Below are 19,384 nucleotides of genomic sequence, written 5' to 3' on the forward strand. Positions count from 1 at the left end.
CGTCTTCCTTTTTTCAGGTGGGATATCTTTGTATGAAGTGGTCTTCTTTGTTATAATATGTCAACAGTTCACATAATTAAGGACGTTCGGTAGTGTTAGCGGGGGGAAACATTTGCGCGGTGAGGGGAAACCAGCGATGAATGAAGATTTGGCAACGTCGTACGGGTCTTAAATGTGTGAGTGTTCATGTACACGCATCAGGTGTCTCTGCACACTCTACACTGTCTGCTCGTCTGCTGCGTGCTGCGTCGGTTACGACAGCGTTCGTGTATCAATGTTTTTGTGATAAAGCTGTAAGTATTTGTTACTGATTTATTATAAAAGTGTAGTGAAAATGAATAAATGAGTAATTAGAAAGACTTGTAACAATTGTATTTCTATTTGTAGATTTAGTCTATCATTCCCAAAACAGTGATTAAAAATCTAAGTCAAAATAAAGTAGATTTTAATATTATTGTTGATAAATTTATGGAAGGTAATGATGGTTTAAGATCGTTTCTAATAAATGGGCAAAGCCCTTTAATCAAAAGAGCTACTAGTGTAAATAAAATACTTGAATTTTTAAATGACTTGACAAGTCTCATACAGCATGGGATGTCAGATAAGTAGGATGATTTCTAAGATGAGTGATTCAAACTATGAGCATGTGATTTTGTAATGTGCAAAAAAATTGTATCTTAAAAAGAAATAATAAATTTGAAATTAAAAAAAATAAATAAATAGCGTGTTATTAACATTTATTGTTTTTTATGGGAAGGGGTGGGCGTTCTGTACATACACTCACGCACACACGTAAGCTTGTATTTTATGCGTGAATGCATAAATATCTACAATAATATTGAGATATTTACTGATCAACATCCTGGAACATTTTGAATTTCCCGCCACTTGCGACGTTGCCGTTGCGTTTCGGTCGAGCTTTTATTTAATTTTTTATTTATAAACGAATCAGACGATCGTCGCAAAACTTGGTATACATCAAATTAATAACATTATCTGTAACATATAAAAAAATTGGCCAAATTCACTGGCCCAATTTGCTTAAAACTGTGATTTAGTCAGTTCTCCCATAAGCGACAGTGTTAAAATGACTTAACTTTGAAATTCAATATCTCGAAAACGAAACAGAGGAACCTCTTTAAATTTTGACTGGTTTATTGTAACAACAATAAAAACGTCTGGTCAAAATTTCAGAAAAATTCGTTGGAAAATTCAATCACTACCGAACGTCCTTAAGTACCATCCAATAAACACTGAACCATCTTAAAATTATTTGTAATTTTTCATTACAATTTTTTAAATACACTTACATTTGTAGTAAAATACCTTTGAACACCTTATAAACTAAATAAGTGTGGAATTCGAAAGTAGGAAAGAGTAATAGGATGTCTCCTTTTAGAATATTTCTGTAGTATTTCTAATAAATTTATAGATTTGTGTTAAGATGTGCATAAATCAAAAAAACAAAGATTTATCACAAGATATACACTTAAGTGGTTTCACTAGTACATACGTTTTGGTTTTGAACCACTTTTTTTAATTAATTTTTTTGTTAATAGCTCTGGTATAAGAGACTAATGGTATTATCAGAGTACTAACAAAAATGTATAGCAACTCAATAGTCTCAGTAAATACAATAGCTGTGCAACTAATTTACTCTATGGTAAAAGAAACTTCATTTTAAATTGTCTCCTCATGATTTCAGGAACCGCTGCCAAACTATCTCCAGAAAGTATCTCTTCAAGACTGGGATGTGAGTGGAATACCTTCCAAAAGGAATTAAATTAGTAATATTATCATCAGTATGGCTTTAAAATATTTACATGTAGATAATTTTTAATTCCGACTGCAAGTACAGAAAACCTATACGATTCACTGCTGTATTTTGATTAATAAAAAAGATAATTAGTTAGTTTTTGCAAATTTAAGTAGTAGAAATATTTGTTAAACATAAAAAAGTATAGCCACTCCTATTTATAACAATATATATACTTAGACACCTCAATGTCTTTTATATACTAATTAATATAAATCATTAGTAGTTTCATTTAGAAGTAATGAGTAATTGAAGCTTAATTGTGAACTGTAAGCTTTAAACAATATGATACCTAATGCATATTTGAAAAAGTGACTTTGAAAATTGCTGTAAAAAATAAAATACTAACAATCCTTTTTAGAAAATTTGGAGTAAAAAACATAATTTTTGAATAATTCGAAGTAAGAAAAACTTTTTTATTCAGGCTATACTATATAACTATATATTCAAACAAAACGAAACAGCAGTCGAAACAAAACGACTAAAACGCATTTCATAGAGAGTTGAGGTAATTTTGTTTCACGTTTAAAAATTAAACCTAGTAACAGAAACTCATCATGATGAAATATATGGCGAAGTGCTTATTTTATTCAATTAAATAAATGTGTATTTAAAACTTAAGTTAATATTCTTGGTACATAAATGATGACAACTTCATCAACCTGAATGTTTGCAAACTTATAGTCGTTTGTTTACATCCTCATTTCGTCGATGGTTGAAATATCTGACTTACCTGTAGGTATCCACTATATATAATACGGATGTCGATAAAAGAGATACTATTGGGTAATGCAGTAAAATATGATGTACCGATTGTCCTGCACCACATTAAGAAATTTTACATGATTATTTCTATTGTTACAATAAGGTGACTTTAAAATTAAATTATTAATGGTCAGAAGAGTATGTAAGCAAATGTTATACCCCTCAAACAATATTAGGTATTATTAATTTTGATAATCAAGAGACTCTACTTTAGTTATAATTTTTCTGTAATTTATATACCTTAAACATTGCCATAAACAATTATTAGAATATTCTATTCAGTTTATAAAGCAATAAAATTAATTTTAACAGCAACTGGAATTCATTGGGTTATTTAATGTATTTGAAGTAGGCGCTGGTACCGTGACCAGTCATTCTTTCACTTATGGCCTGGGTCCTTGTATGAATATAGGTGTATACGTGATCATACGTGTGCACTGTGCAGTATCCGCATCTACTTACACCAAAATCAGAGTTTCGAACTTTTTGGAGTCAGAGAGGAATGAGGCTTGAAGAGCAACTCTTTATGTATGAAAAAATATGTTGTTAAGGTAAATGTCCCTATTATAAGACAGGGTTAAGCGTACTAAAAAGAAAATTAAGCTATTTAAAACCAAAAAATACATAAAAGTGGGAAATTTTTTTATATTATAATATAAAATGATGTGCTCTAGCAATAAGAAATTTATTTTAATGTATAAATAAGATCGCAATGATAATTTAATTTGAAATAATGGAGAAAAATATGAGGTACCGATTAATGGCACATCAAAAAATAGCATGGCCCAGTTGTCCCACTCAGTTAGTCCCGGTTTATGGGACAAACAAAAACTGTTATATTTAACCTACCTTGATAAAAAGAATATTTTGTAGATCGTAAAAATTGATAATAAGTTTAATAATTTAAAAAAGTTCATCCCACAAAATCTTCTATAATTTAACAAATTAAGCTCAAAGGAAGGTAAAAATGAAGATTTTAAATAATTTTCGATAATTATAATAATTCTTAGTGACATTTAAATTTAATTTATTCATTCATATAATTAACATTAGAATTTAAAAAAATAAATAGTATGATGCCCGACACTAAACTTCAAATGTTGACAAACAATAAAATATTAAGAGAACAAAATCTATTAATCCTAATATACCTACTTTCCTTGTTTAAATCTGCTTTTAATATCTTTAATGTATTCTTGTAACTTTTTTTAAGCATCTTTTATGTTTTTTATCTCTTGTAATTGTTTTTTTTCTCCCTTCATTTTTTAAAATAAAATCAATACACGTCATATATTAAATAAATTTATAACCTCAAACGAATTTATAACCTCAAAATTTAGCAGTCATTAAACTCTTTATTATTTAATTACCTAATTAATTAACAACATTTATTGATTTTAGTTAAACAATTTTAGAAAACGAAGGGAGAAAAAAAAACAATTACAAGAGATAAAAAACATAAAAGATGCTTAAAAAAAGTTACAAGAATACATTAAAGATATTAAAAGCAGATTTAAACAAGGAAAGTAGGTATATTAGGATTAATAGATTTTGTTCTCTTAATATTTTATTGTTTGTCAACATTTGAAGTTTAGTGTCGGGCATCATACTATTTATTTTTTTAAATTCTAATGTTAATTATATGAATGAATAAATTAAATTTAAATGTCACTAAGAATTATTATAATTATCGAAAATTATTTAAAATCTTCATTTTTACCTTCCTTTGAGCTTAATTTGTTAAATTATAGAAGATTTTGTGGGATGAACTTTTTTAAATTATTAAACTTATTATCAATTTTTACGATCTACAAAATATTCTTTTTATCAAGGTAGGTTAAATATAACAGTTTTTGTTTGTCCCATAAACCGGGACTAACTGAGTGGGACAACTAAGCCATGCTATTTTTTGATATGCCATTAATCGGTACCTCATATTTTTCTCCATTATTTCAAATTAAATTATTATTGCGATCTTATTTATACATTATAATAAATTTTTTATTGCTAGAGCACATCATTTTATATTATAATATAAAAAATTTCCCACTTATATGTATTGTTTGGTTTTGAAAAGCTTAATTTACTTTTTAGTACGCTTAACCCTGTCTCATAATAGGGACATTTACATTGACAACATTTTTTTTCTTACTTATAATATATCAAGCAAAGTCGCTAAAACCGTTGTAATCGCTAACCGCGAAAACTACTGAACCGATTTTGCTAAAATTTTGCACACTGATTCATGATACTTCCTAGATGGTTTTAGTATAGTTTTTATCTTAAAAAATTTAATAACAATAGCAATAACTGAGCTCAAAGTTTTGGAAAAATACGCCAGCTTTTCACTTTAGTTCAGTAAAATCTGCTAGGTGGCGTCGACATAAAATCAAAGCTACCTGCAACATGATTAGACAAGTATGGTCAAAATAGGCCGGAGCGTCTCGATAGTAATGTAGTCGAGCTTCGGCAGTTCAACGAGCTGTTTAAAGAATGCGGATAATAGTCTTGCAGCTGGGTATCCTGGTTACGGACAACACTCTTCTCTAAGAGGGAAGGGACGTAGGTAGGTGGGTAGGTGTCCTTTCACCCTGAATCTCGACGAGTGCAATAAAAAAAAAAAAAATTAATTCCAACCGATGCCGTCTCTGCCACAATACCAGGAGACATATCTAGCCAGAGCATAATCTGCACCAACTCTTCAGAGTTGTGTGGCAGTCCCACCATCCCACCTGGTGCAGTTAGAAAATTTGTGGCTACAAATGTAAGCAAGAGAAAACAGCTCTGAGATGCACGGGCAGCCACAACGGCTACCTTCTTGGTCGTCGCGTCCCCAACGCGCTTACCCACATGTTCCCGTCTGACGATGAGCGGTTGGTTATCCGGGGAACGACCAAGAAGAGATATTCTTTGGTCAGCGGTGTACCTCCCTCCATCACAGTCTCCGTACATCAAGACTCCTAGGGTAAGAATCAAGCAACCCGTAGCCAGCTCTTTATTATCAGGAATAATAATAAAGAATAGCCTGGAAGTTTCACTACTGGCGCTTTTTAGGGCTATTATAAGTATTAATGTTCCCTCTTAACCATCAATTTCATCGGTTATTTTTAGGTTTCATCTAAGTGTAAACTACCTTGCCAACAAATACATTTTTACTACCATTTTTGGAAGCGATTCGTCGACTAAAAGACTATATTAACTGAAGACGGGCACTAATAAACCAAGTCAGCTATTCACTAGCAGACGTCACCTGCGGAGTTGTTTTTCGCAAGGCTGGAAAACCCGGTGACCGACGACCCTTTACTACCCTCTTGACTCTAAGCATTCAACCAGGAATCACTGATCCTCTCCAAGGTCTGCGTTGGGCAAACCTATAACAGCTATGAAGGAAAAAAAACTTGAGCCAACGGGACAGCCTCTACTGGCAAGTATTACTAACCAATCTTCCCATCTAAGATCACCAAAACAACTAAATCTGCAAATAAAAAAGGTGCTTTAGACACCAACGTCTTCGACGTTATACCGGGAGACGTTAAAAAAGAGCACTACAATTAGCCTCAAAGCTTCGGACTTTGTAATTTTTCTCCCAATCAGTCTGAGTCTTCAACAGCAAGCCAGAGAAGATCACTCTGAGGTATTTAGGCAGTCACAATTGCTGTTAACTGCAGTCTAGAAAGAGTTAACTTAAGAAGCTCATCGGTCTTTTTTAGGGCCATCGGACGTCCAACTACCTTGCCAACAAATATATTAGAACTTAACAAAGTTGACAGAAAACAGTTTTTAGGGGTCACTAAAATTTGAAGCCTGCCAAAAGTCGCAAGAGGGTGAATTGAAAGAAAAACTTTAAGTGTGTCTAATCAATACAATTTTACTTAGGCGTCAAGAAACTGACGCAGAAAATTTATCGAGATTGAAACAGCAGCGTCAAAATCGACAACTAAAGAGTCCATTACGTGAGAGATCAGCTTTTCATTGTGCCCTCACAGCAATCTCTTAAATCTTTAAAGATCCTACTTTAGATTTTTTAATGAGTAGAAAATTTATTTGTGTTTTTGTGGCTATAAAAATGTAGGGTTTAAGGTCCAGGACTTTGTTGCTCTGGTAATAAAGTTGTGAGATATAAGTAAAAATTTTTTTTTTTAATATAAATTTTTTGGGGGTTTAAAATCTTAACAGCTTTAAAAAATAGCCGTTTTCGTGAATTACACGGGACAAACTGTAAATCAACGGCTTCTTATGGCCACTGATTATTCTATGGCATAAAGAACGCACGATACTTTTCAGCATAATTATTTTTTTGAATTCTCACACCTTATTATTTGACCAAACAAACTATATGGATTCCGAAAAAATATGTTTTTAATAAGAAGATTGCATCAATTGAGTAGCGTAATAGCGTTATTTTACCGAGTGTAACACGCACATAGTCTATGACTGAAGAACTCAAGCGCCGCACAACGGCAGCGTCAGTGTACACATGATAATTCCGTAAATAATTGATTGAAAAAATGTTTATTTATTTCTTATTACATGAACTTAATTATTAAGCAATTTTTTATTATTTATTTTTTATTACGTTATCATTACAAATATATGCAATAGTAACTTAGAGGTTTTACGCAAAAACTGACGCGTAATTACGCGGCGCTTGAGTTCTTCAGTCATAGACTTTGTGCGTGTTACACTTGGTAAAATAATGCTACTCAATAACACACAATCAATAATGTTATGAGATCTCAAGAGTCCTGAAAATTTGCTCATTTCTCTCACTATGGGCTCTTAGGCGGTGGTCACACGGAGAGCGTAATGCGTACCACGTAACCATTTGAGCCCATTAGAGTGAGAGATAAGTAAAATACGCGAACCTCTCTCTCACTCTAATGGGCTCAAGAGGTTACACGGCCAACGGTGAGGGTCAGTAAACTAAGTCTGGCTGATACGACTCCCCGCCGCCGTTGGAAATGTGCGAGAGAGACTGATACCCATGCGCTCAATGCGTTATTGCGTTGTCTCTTTCTGCTTGTGCTTCAGGCTTCAACATGATGTAAGTAGATAAGGTATGTGATGGCGCAACTTTCCGATGAGTCCGAGTTTCTCCAATAGTGTGCCTCATCCGCACATCGTCCATATTGGGATTTAAGCCAATCCGAATGTAGCGGTGTTTCAAAAATATGTGATTGTCAATAGTTTGAAAAAGGTTTTAGCTTACATTACAATGTTAAAAGTGATGCCTAAAATTGTTGCTAAAAACGAGAAAACATCATTTAACAGTTATTTTGAATAGTGATGAGTTAATAAAAATTAATTATAGCTGGATTTAAGAAAGAAATTATTTGAAGTAAGTCATGTACGTATTTATGGTAGAAAAATCATTAATAAGTATGTCATAATTTTTTTTGAATTAATGAATGAATTTTAGTTGATTGTGATTGTTCTCATCCAGTTATAAAAATATAAACAGCCCGCAGTGCAATAACAAAAATAAAAAAAAATTTAAAAATTGATAACAAATTAACTCTACTTTAAGATAATATTTTCAACGGATCATTACTTATTATATTTACAACAATAGTTAAATAATCACAGAGCTTTCAATGTTTTAAAGGCTGCTGTATTCAGTGAGGCTTCAAGCTGTACTTTTCTTTTAGTTGCACATCTGAGATTACTATATGAGATTAAATTACTTCTTAGATGAAAAAAAAATCCTGTAAAAAAATACAGTGTCTCCTGTACGTATTCGCTATTCGCTATGCGCCTATGTCAAATATTATTTCGAATCGCTGAAGGTAAATGTAATTATTATTATGATCAGCTCATGGTTTGCAGCTTTTTTATTGGAAAGATTTTGATTATAATCCTCCATTATGCGAATGGTAATTAATAAAATAAAGCTAGCGGAGATGTCCCTTACTGTCACTTACATCATACTCGCGTAACTTTACAGTCGAGATGAGTCTGTTTTGCTTCGATACTACAATTTAAGGTTATTGAGGTTATGTTGCTGGCTTAAGTGGCGTTTTTGTTTTATCAATTTATATGTCAGCGTAACATTTTGCTTTAACATTGTACATAACAAACAACTAGGATATTCAGAATTGTTAATTGAAATTATTGTTGCTTTCACGTTTGCTATCATAATAAATCAGTTAACTTGTGATATTTGCTATTTATAATGTACTAGCGGCCCCCCCGTCTTGGCTTCGCCCGAGACTCACTAAATGGACACCGTAATGTGTTGATATGTAAAACGTTTTTAATTAAAAATTTTACATCTAGTTCTGCCACTTCTCAGAAAAAAAATCTTATTAAAAACATATTAGTTTGGAATTAATACAATTTATTTGATCGAGTAAAAGCTGTAAAAAGTGAAAAAAATAGAATTATGCTAAAAAGTACCGTGCATTTCTTATATCATTAAATAATCATTGACCTTAAACGGCCGTTTATTTGTAGTTTCTGCCATAGAATCTATGAACAGGGCTATTTTTTAAAGCTGTAAAGATTCAAAGCTTACAAAAAACATTTCATTGAATAATTTTTTTTTTCTTATCACACAACTTTATTACCAGTGCAACAAAGTCCTGGAGCTGTATCTCTACGTTATTTATCGCAACAAAAATACAAATAATACATATTCTACTTATTTAAAAATCTGGAAAATTCAACAAATTACTATGAAGGTCACAGTAAAAATCTGATCTCTCACCTAATAAATTCTTTTATCCTTTTTTTGACGCCTAAAATTGTATTCATAAGATGCACTTGAAGTTCTCCTTCTATTTCGACAAAGGTTATTTCTTTCACCTTTATAAGGTTGTAATATATTTGTTGGCAAGGTAGTTCAACGTCCGATGACCCTGAAAAGGATCGGTGAGCTTCTTAAGTAAAGTCATTCTTGATTGAAGTTTCCAGCAAAAGTGACTGCCTGGATATCTCAGGGTGATCTTTTCGGGCCTGCTATTGCAGCACCACACTGATCGGAAAGAAAACTACAACGTTTAAAGCTTCGGAGCTAGTTGTAAAGCTCTTTCCCAACGTCTCCTGGTATAACGTTGATTACGGTGTCTAAATCATCTTCTTTTTTTGCAGACTCAGTTGTTTCGGTGATCTAAGGTGAAAAGGTTGGTTCATGATGCTTACCCGTTGGAAACTGTCCCGTTGGCTCACGATTATTATTTTCTCTTCATAGCTGTTAGGTTCTTCTAGCGCAGACCTTGGAGAGGATAGGTGATTCCTGGTTGAATGCTTAAAGTCGAAAGGATAATATAGGGTCGTCGGTTACCGGGATCTCAGCCTTGTGATGAACAACTCTGCTCGTGACGTCTGCCAGTGAATAACTGACTTGGTTTAATAGAGGCTTGCCTTTTATAGTCTTTTAGTTGACAAATCGTCTCCGAATATCGTAGTAAAAATATATTTGTTGGCAAGGTAACTTAAACTTAGATGGCCCTTAAAAGAACCGATGAGATTAATGGTTAAGTAGGAAACGTAAATACTTGGAATGGCCCTGAAAAGAGCCGGTAGTGAAACTTGCAGCTATTCCTTATTATTCTTGATGATGAAGAGCCAGCTGCGGGTAGCTTGACGCTTATCCTCTGAGTCTTTGTGTACGGACAGCGTACAGGAAGGGAGGGACTCTGCTGACCAAAGAATACCTCGTCTTCTGGTCATTTCTCAGATAACCAACTGCTGATCATTAGTTGGAAAAATGGACCTGGAGAATGCTTACTCTGTAGATGTGCCGTTGGGACGATCACTAAGAAGGAGGCCGTTGTGGCTGTCCGTACTCTTCAGAGCTGTCTGCCCTGGCTTGCATTTGAAGTAGAAAATCCTCTGACGGCACCAGGTTGGATGGTTGGAAGGCCACAAAGCTCTGAAGTGCTGGAGCGGGTTGTGCTACTTGTGCTCTAGCTATAAATGTTTCCTGGTATTTCGCCGGAGATAATGACGTTTCAAACGCCTGTTTTTCCGTGGCACTCGTTTATTTTGGGAATCCGAGGTATTATCCAATTTATTTCGCTTATCCATGAAAGAAAAGTGTCATCGGTAGCCGGGAGCCGGGATGCCCAGCTGCACGACGGACTCCTCTGTTCTTGGTGTAGTACCGATGATTGACTACAGTAATTGTCTACTCAATGGGGCATCTTGTAACTACTCTTCACTATCTATAGTTGCGGGTGGCTTTAATTTTACTTCGACGCCACCTAGTGGATCATACTGAACTAAGGCGCAAAGCTAGCTTGTTTTAGCAAAACTTTGAGCTTATTTATCGCTATTGTTATTGACTTTTCAAGAAAAAAACTATGCAAAAACCATCTCGGAATCATCAAGAATCAGTATGCAAAATTTCTTAAAAACCGGTTCAGTAGTTTTTGCGGTTAGCGATTACAACGATTTTAGCGACTTAGCCTCATATATTAGTAAGATTGGATCCTATAAAGTACTGTTATTACGTACCGTTTCACCATTAAGGGGGTTAGAGCGAAAAACAAATTTTTTACGACAGTCTTCGAAAAATTATAATGCGTTTGTTTTCATTACGTTACTAACATATTGAAATTTTAGGAACCATAGAGTCACAGTTTTTGAGAAAAAAAAATAGCAAACTTAGTATCTTATACACAGAATCTTATTAGAACGTCGTCGCGACATGTACATTTTTACCAACAACTTGGAAAATATTTTTACAATTCTTTCAAAAAAACTAGCATGTAATTGTAAGTAACAATTGAAATAACACATCCAAATTTGAGGAAGCAAGCCGTCACGGTTTAAGAAATACTTTAATTAAAAATTTTACGAAAATGCAATTGGTATATCTATATACAGCAGATGAAAAATAAAACATGGAGCATAAATTCGATTTTAAAGTATTAATTTTTTATTTTCTCACTTGTTAGTAATCTTCTGCTGTACGATATAAAAAGCTCGCATGATTTATCAAGAATAGTCATAAAATACACTAATTTTTAATTTGAATTAACTTTTGAGACTGGCTGTACCGCTCTAACCCCCTTAATACACTTGCACGCAGCGAGTATAAGAAACCACACTTAGGCTGGAATCACATTGAGCGGAATAGACCACCCTAGTGATAAATGTCATCTGATATGTCATCTGAGATACCATCTGACATGTCAGATGATATGTCATTTTAAAATGTCATCTATAACTTAACTTAAAAACATAACAATTAATGAAAAACTGTTAAATTATGCAATTTACAGCTCTCTAGCATGCCAGTTTGATTCTACCATCCGCATGGTACATCGAAAAACATACCTATTGAAGCTTTGAAGCATTGATTTTTATTATTTAAAATTATGAAAAAAATTCCTGATGACACGTCAGATGATATGTTAGCTGATATGTCAGGTGCTGTGTCATTTGAAATTTTTTCTGAACATTGAATAATAAAAATTAACGCTTTAAAGCTCCAATAGGTATTTTTTCGATACATCATGCGGATGGTACAATCAAACTGGCACGCTAGACGGCCGTTAATTGAACAATTTAACAGTTTTTTATTAATTTTTATGTTTTTAGTTAAGTTATCCATGACATTTTGAAATGACATATCAGCTGACATATCAGATGACATCTCACATGACATATCAGCTGACAGTTATCACTAGGGCAACGCAATAGAGCGAGTAGTATAGAAACAGCCTTTGTGAGCTATTGCGCTTTTTCGTATTTCGCGAGCTAAGGGTAGCGGTAGGTGGGTAGCTCAAATTTATTTCGACAAAAATGGAAGCAAGAGTAGTTCTCTTCAAAAATAGTAGTTGTAACAATAATAATGATAATAATGGTAAAAGTAGTGATAATAAAGGTGATAATAATAATAGTAATAATAAATAGTGAAGCACTTCCAAATAATGAGATACTTTCAAAGAATTCGGGAGGAGAATTTTGTTTTCAGAATCAATTACAGCATTCGAGAACGGATGACTCGGCTCACCGTTTTCCAAAGACGGGTTTGGCCGCTCACTTTTAAGAGCCGGTTTTCGCCACCCACCTCTCAAAGACGGAGAGGCATGACCAGCCGCTTTCCAGAGGCACCTTTCAGAGACGGAAAAGCACGACCAGCCGCTATTCAGAAACGACTTTCCAGAGACGCCACTCACACTGAAAATTTTTTTGGTAAGCAGCTCAACCATCATTGGAAACGCAGCACCCCCTCTATCTTTGTTCGACCTCTGCCTCGGCTCGGGCGCGCTGCGCACCCTGTGAATAGAGTGGGAGTCGCTACATATGTCGTAAGAAAGCTGTCTTACCGTGTAAGAGAAATCTGCTGATAGCTATATATAAGAATAACGTGCACGCGTTACTCTTATATACAGCCTATAGGTCCACCTATAGGTCCTTTGTGAAATGTTGTAGCCTTTGAGCTTGAAAAAAGTTATCGAGCGTATGTTAAACTTACTGACGAGTAAACTTTTTTTTTTACTGGTGAGAAGTAACCTCTAATAAAGCATCTCGTATACAGTGAACAGCTTACAGCTGGATGCTTGTGTACACTGTCAAATTTTTATCAGTTTAAAACATTTTGTTTTATATGTGCATAAAAGAGAAAATAATCTGTGTCATGCAATGAAAGATTTTTAGGTTGGTCTTATTAAAATTTTATCACAAAAACCTTTACCTACAAGCAGATCACGTAAATGAAAAAAATTATGCGCGTCTAGAAAAAAATCCATCTTTTACATTAAATGAAATAGGGCATACAAAAATAGAGAAATCAACTCCTACCATACACATTTGTTTATATAAGATACGTTTTTTTGAGAGCGCTTCACTCATCGGCTACCGCACGGCTCCCGCAGAAGGTCCACTGCCTTACCTACTCAGCGGGTAAACTGCTTAACATTTAGGGCAGGCTGCCTGCCCTGAATGAGAAGGTAGCGTTCTCAAAGAAGCGCGCAGCATTCCCGAGTGGATAATACGAAGCTGAAAGCATACTTTGTCAAAGAGCTTACTCTGTTGGGCAAGCCTCATTCCCTACATTTTTTCAGTGCAGAGACGCGGAAGCACGAGTAACACGACCCGCTGCTTGCCAGAGACGCCTCTTAAGTATGAGGAAGCACGACCTGCCGCCTTCCAGAGACCAGAAGCTAGTCAAAGACGAATTTATAAAAACCAATTGAAAGACTACAATTGGGTATAAAAGGAGCAGGACCAGCTGAATACAGGCAGTCTAATTCCGAAGTCCTATTCTAAAGCCTGAACCGAGAGCCAGAGCTTGCGACGCTCAGTTAAGCGCTCCCTTACCAACTCTACGGCTAGTAAAAATTTGTATTTCTTTCTGAAATTAGCTAAGGTAATCCGAAATTAATAATCGCGATCCTATCTTAGGTTCAAGGACCTGGACATCGTCTCCAGGATATTTCTGAAAAAAGGCTCAAATCACGCGGCCGGTTGTACCAGGATTACCAGAGGACTGGGATACTCTAAGGAAAGGTCTCTCCAGGATTCCAGGGGATTTTCTGACCATCGTCTGGCATTTCAGTGCCTTACCGGGTATTGAACCCATCAGCTCAGGCAATCGACCGCCGCTCCGAGCGCCATCTGCAGTTGGTGTTCGACAGACAGCGGCCACTGCGGCCAAATCATAAGAGGAGCATAATCACAATAGAACAAGCAGCATACTTACATAAGCTGCCATGAGGAGAGTGAGAGAGAGGTGCGCGGATAAAACCTCTCTCTTACTCTCACAGCGGCTTATATATTCTGCTCACTCTATTGCGCTCCATGTGAGCATAAACCTCTTGACGTTCTGACTCAACGAAATAGACTGTAGTAATGTAGTATTGTAGTGACAGATTCTTCATCTGCTGAAAGCCTGGAAGTAGTGGAAACTACTAGTAGTTCGGTCGTGGTCGCGGTGGCGCAACGGTAGAATTGTAGTTCCGTCGATCTCCGAGGTCAAGCAGCATTTGGCGCGGTTAGTACGTGGATGGGTGACCGTTCAAGTCTCGCCGTTTCGCCTGTGCAGTTGATTCTCGTGGGTCGATTAACTGTTTCTCTCATGCTTCGTCTACGTGATCATAAGTGTAACTGTATTGGCTTGGCCCTCGTGTTTATACGTATAAACATCTGGTCATAACTCAGGTGCATCGATGGCTAATAAACACTATGCTTGTCTAAAGGAAATCCATGTCTGAGCTTATGGGTGTTGATGAATGTTAATAAAAAAAAAAAGTAGTTCGGTCACAGTTTATACAGTTGCGACACTCGGCCTGAAAAAGCGTACCAAGTTTTCGATTCTGTGTATGTAAGTATAAAGTTACATCCTACCAAGAACATTCCACCTGAGAAAAAATGACGGAATTCTAAGTAGAATTATTTTTGTAATACTTTCGTGAAGACCAAATGGTTTTGCGTATGGCATTACAGAAGGAGTTTTAGCTTGGTGATGCCATATGTAATTCCATATGGAAAAACACATGGAATTACTTACTAACTGGTAAAAGAAAAAATTTTTATCATCTAGAAATACTTAACTGCAAAATACCATAATAAGTTATTAGCAGATGACAATTTGTCTTATCATCGGTATGATAACTCCTAAACAAGGGGGTTCAGTTGATTTTACTTCTATAAAAAAAAATTTAATTTATCAATTTTATTTCTTAAATTCCTAAAATATAATTTGAATTCCCTTAATTTAGAATTATCATCCAGATGGTAACACCAATTGTTCACAGTAAATGACGCATTACAGTATTCTGCAGTTATTTCTAGATGACAAAATTTTTTTCCTTCTTCCAATTTGTAATTCTACGTGTTTTTTCAAATGGAATTACATATGTTAATATCAAGCTTATACCCCTTATGTAATGATATATGTAAAACCATATGTAATACCACATGGCTTTCCTAAAGGTATTACAAAAGTCATTACACATTGAATTCCGTCTTTCTTTTTCAGGTGGGATAGCTGCCACGCGCGCAATACAAATATTTAAATGTTTGGATTGATTACATTGTGGTGTTAATAAGAAAGTGAGTTTGTTGCGAGTTCTTTAAATATTTAATTACAAGAATAGAAAATGACTAACGAGCTCTATTTAGATTTTCCGTACTGAGTATTTTGACGTGACTTAAAAGTCTACTGTGACGTTGTAAATGTTCCCGGGAAGTGACCGAGTTATCCTACCAACAACATGGCGTCCAGTGATTTTGGTGTCATAAAGATATTACGAATAAAGTAGGGGAGTCGGCTTAAAACGCGTCCTGTTGGTAGAAAGAGAGGGCAAATGATGTGATCCTCTATGTATAGGTATACTTTCAAAGTTTCCATGCTTACAGATGGGGTGATGGAAGGTCTTTTCGTTTTCTGTCTTTCTCTTATAACGAGACATTTTTACACTTATGTGTTAGGTACTCACTCCTCTACTCTATTAGTTATATCTCTACAGTGTACGCTACTTCTGCATTGAGTGTCGCTACTGTATAAACTGTTGTTTGCAAACAAAATGGTTGTAAGAGTTCTTTCAGATTATCAGGCAAAGAATTCGATGTTAAAAAACTTAATAATAATATAAAATACTTATCATATAAATTTATAAACATTTCGTATGAATACTCAGAGCTCGTATCACTTCCACTTATAACTCTACTTATCTTCATGCGCATTGTTTGCACTTTCTATTACGCGGCACTTTCGGCGGCAGCACCATAGAGATATCTCTATGGGCAGCACACAGAAACACAAATAGTGGGAGCAGTGCAATAGCTCTCATTGGCTGTTTCTATGCTTCTCGTTCTATTGTGGGTGTAATCCGCAATCGCCGCTAGCAGTTACATATATATGACGTGACAACATTGCGTGGTTGGGGGCGCTACTGTCGATTTACTGGTGATGTGATCCGCAATCTCACCAGCAGTAAAGCAGACGACGTCGGTCTACTAGCTCTTTTTCGTGACATTTTCTGATTGTAAACAAAGCAAAGCAGACGACAGAATGTCGGAAAATGTCACGAAAAAGAGCAAGTAGACGGACGTCGTCTGCTTTACTGCTGGTGAGATTGCGGATCACATCACCAGTAAATCGATAGTAGCGCGCCCATACGGAAGCGTCTAAGCGCCATCTGCTTGCGAAGTCGGAAGCATGCATACTTTTCCGTAAACAATGCACAAAACGATCGTGTAGTAGTATCCATGCTATGTACTAACAACGCACGTTGTGCTCAACCATGAAAGTTGGCTTGTTATAAATTTACGAGAATTGGACCTTAAAATAATAAATTAAAGTAGTTTTTTACATTTACGATTAAGGTTTGTACCACTGTTGACTAAAAAAAGCTAATTTAAGTGTAATTATATGTGCAATAAGTATTATAGATTATGTTCAAATGTTTGGGGGTCATTTTCTGATGCCTTACTCTATTCTTTAATAAATTAATCAATTACAACATTTAATGGTAATTACACAAATCTAATGTAAATTCATATAAAAATTATTTTTTTTAATAGTTAAAATTTCATTTGTTTTTGATTTTAAAAATGAACCCACTTATTGTGGGGAAAATAAAAAAATACTTTGTAAAAGGATACTCTTATAAGCTAATTATTACTTACAGGCACATTCATAACTTTATCAGCCATACTTAGTTGTACTGTCTTAATTTTCACAGACATCTACAATAAAACATCATCATTTCAGTTATTTATGCTGCTTTTAACATTTCTTGGTTTTATACGAAATTTACCTTTTCTTAATTAGCAGCAAGTCTCAGCGATCGAACATCAATAACACATAATAAGCACCAGGATACGTCTTCAGAAAATGTAAACAACCACTAAAATATTTGAAAATAACCTATAAAACTTGGTTGCACATATGATTACACTCAAATGAGCTTTTTTCAGTCGACAGTGATACAAACCTTAATCGCAAATGTAAAAAACTACTTTATTTTATTATTATTTTAAGGTCCAATTATCGTAAATTTATAACAAGCAAACTTTCATTGTTGAGCACAACGTGCGTTGTTAGTACATAGCATGGATACTACTACACGATCGTTTTGTGCATTGTTTACAGAAAAATATGCATGCTTCCGACTTCGCAAGCAGATGGCGCTTAGACGCTTCCCCAACCACGCAACGTTGTCACGTCGTACATATGTAACTGCTGGCGGCGATTGCGGATTACACCCTGGGTCCGTACCATATAACTTTTTTTGCTTTGCAGGCCTATGTTATAACCATAGAGGTATAAGAATAGAGGAGAAAAGGGGGCGTGATTTGCGACAGCAGAATTCGCTACGTAACGGGGCATCTGTCTTTGTCTGGCAGTTATGTTATTGGTCGAGTCCTACATGAGATTGAATCAACTGTAGGATTCAGGACGAAGAAGTAGCCAATAACGTGGCTTTGGCAACAAGGACAGATGCCCCGTTACACTTAGTTATGCTGTCGCTGCCGCTAATGGGCAAGTATAGCGCTTTTCCCCTCTATTCTTATACCTCTATGGTTATAACATAGGTCGATGTACTGAAAAATAGTTACATGGTAGTATGGTACGACCCCTGTGTCGGTCTATTCCGCTCTATGTGATTTCAGCGGATTCAGCCTCAGATCAGTCAGATCACGGATCACGGTGCCACAGAAATCGGAATCGTGCCTTAAGCATAAGCTTTTTCTACATTTAAGCGTTGTGTGTATTTTGAATGCATTACCATATAATGATAGGCGTATGAGTGATAGACTACGGTAACAGCACCAACTTGTTTATGTTTTCAAAACTTATTTTGAAATAATGTGTAAGGTGCTACTAATTTACTGTATTAAAAATAACATTCTGTTTCTATGATTAGTAAAAATAACTTAAGAATTAAAAATAACAAGAAAATAAACATTATACTGATTTATTTAGCCTTTTTTCTCTAGAATTTTGTCAGAGAAAGAGCACATTCTACTGATTCCGGTTTATTGTACCTTATGATATTTTAATAATGTTAAAGAAGTTCACTAAACTTGAAAATATTGCAATTTACATTTTTATCATGTGTTTCCTATAATTCTGTAATTTGTTTAATAACTCAATCATGTTTCAAATTTCAATGAGGTTATTTTTAGAGTTATAACCCAGTGGTTTTGTATGTAATCGTAATTATTTTGAGTAATAGTGCTTAACTATCTCTCTTACAAAGTTACATTTCAGACCTGATCGAAAAATTGATGTTAAGGATTCTAATTGTTTTTCACACAATTTTTATATACTCTCAAAGATGATTGATAAAGCCTGTAAAAGGGGTTTTGAAAATTTAAATTCTAAAGAGGTGAGATAAAAAGCGTAATATTTAAACGATAAATTATTATTTATATTGTTATAAAATTAAACTACAAGAATTATATTGTTAATATAAATTCGCATGTTTGACAGGTTGACTGTTGGTACGATGAAGAATTAGCTATGAAATTGGAAAACATAACAGTTTTATTGATAAGTGCTGGATATTACCGTGCTAGAATAAAAGGCTTAGGCAATTTTGACAAGGTTTGTAGATTGGTCTACTTTTGTAAGGAAAGTAAATCAAACTAAGTCTTATTTTATATCTTAAAATTTTAATTTTAAAACGTTATAAGGTTTAGTATCTCAATTAGTTCTAATGATGTAACTTAGAATATCAATTAGAAATGGATGTGAAAATTTAGAGAAAAATCTATATTTACATGGAGTAATACAGTAAAGCACCTTAGAGATTGTATTTTAGTTATTCTATAATAATACCGTCATTTTTTTAATTAATAAAAGGTGTGAAGTATCTATGCGAAAAAAATTGAAAACAACAT

General features: G+C 34.7%; 1 protein-coding gene across 3 annotated transcripts in view; it reads left to right on the forward strand.

The window, feature by feature from the left end:
• Positions 1-18,196: 18,196 nt before the first annotated feature.
• Positions 18,197-19,384, forward strand: part of fidipidine (coiled-coil domain-containing protein 93) — a 525,830-nt gene continuing 524,642 nt past the window's right edge. Inside the window, exons 1-3 of one of the 3 annotated variants that reach the window (XM_089595044.1) lie at positions 18,197-18,687; positions 18,753-18,870; positions 18,975-19,088. In XM_089595044.1, the coding sequence (XP_089451170.1) occupies positions 18,820-18,870; positions 18,975-19,088 (165 nt within the window). In that variant the 5' untranslated portion in view covers positions 18,197-18,687; positions 18,753-18,819. Of the gene's footprint in view, positions 18,871-18,974; positions 19,089-19,384 lie in introns of all 3 variants that reach the window. The other 2 variants (XM_089595046.1, XM_089595045.1) reach the window with 2 other exon arrangements.

This window comes from Copidosoma floridanum, unplaced genomic scaffold, assembly GCF_036245765.1.
Source record: "Copidosoma floridanum isolate Cflo_tuat_1 unplaced genomic scaffold, Cflo_Japanese_pri ptg000024l, whole genome shotgun sequence".
Taxonomy (NCBI): domain Eukaryota; kingdom Metazoa; phylum Arthropoda; class Insecta; order Hymenoptera; family Encyrtidae; genus Copidosoma; species Copidosoma floridanum.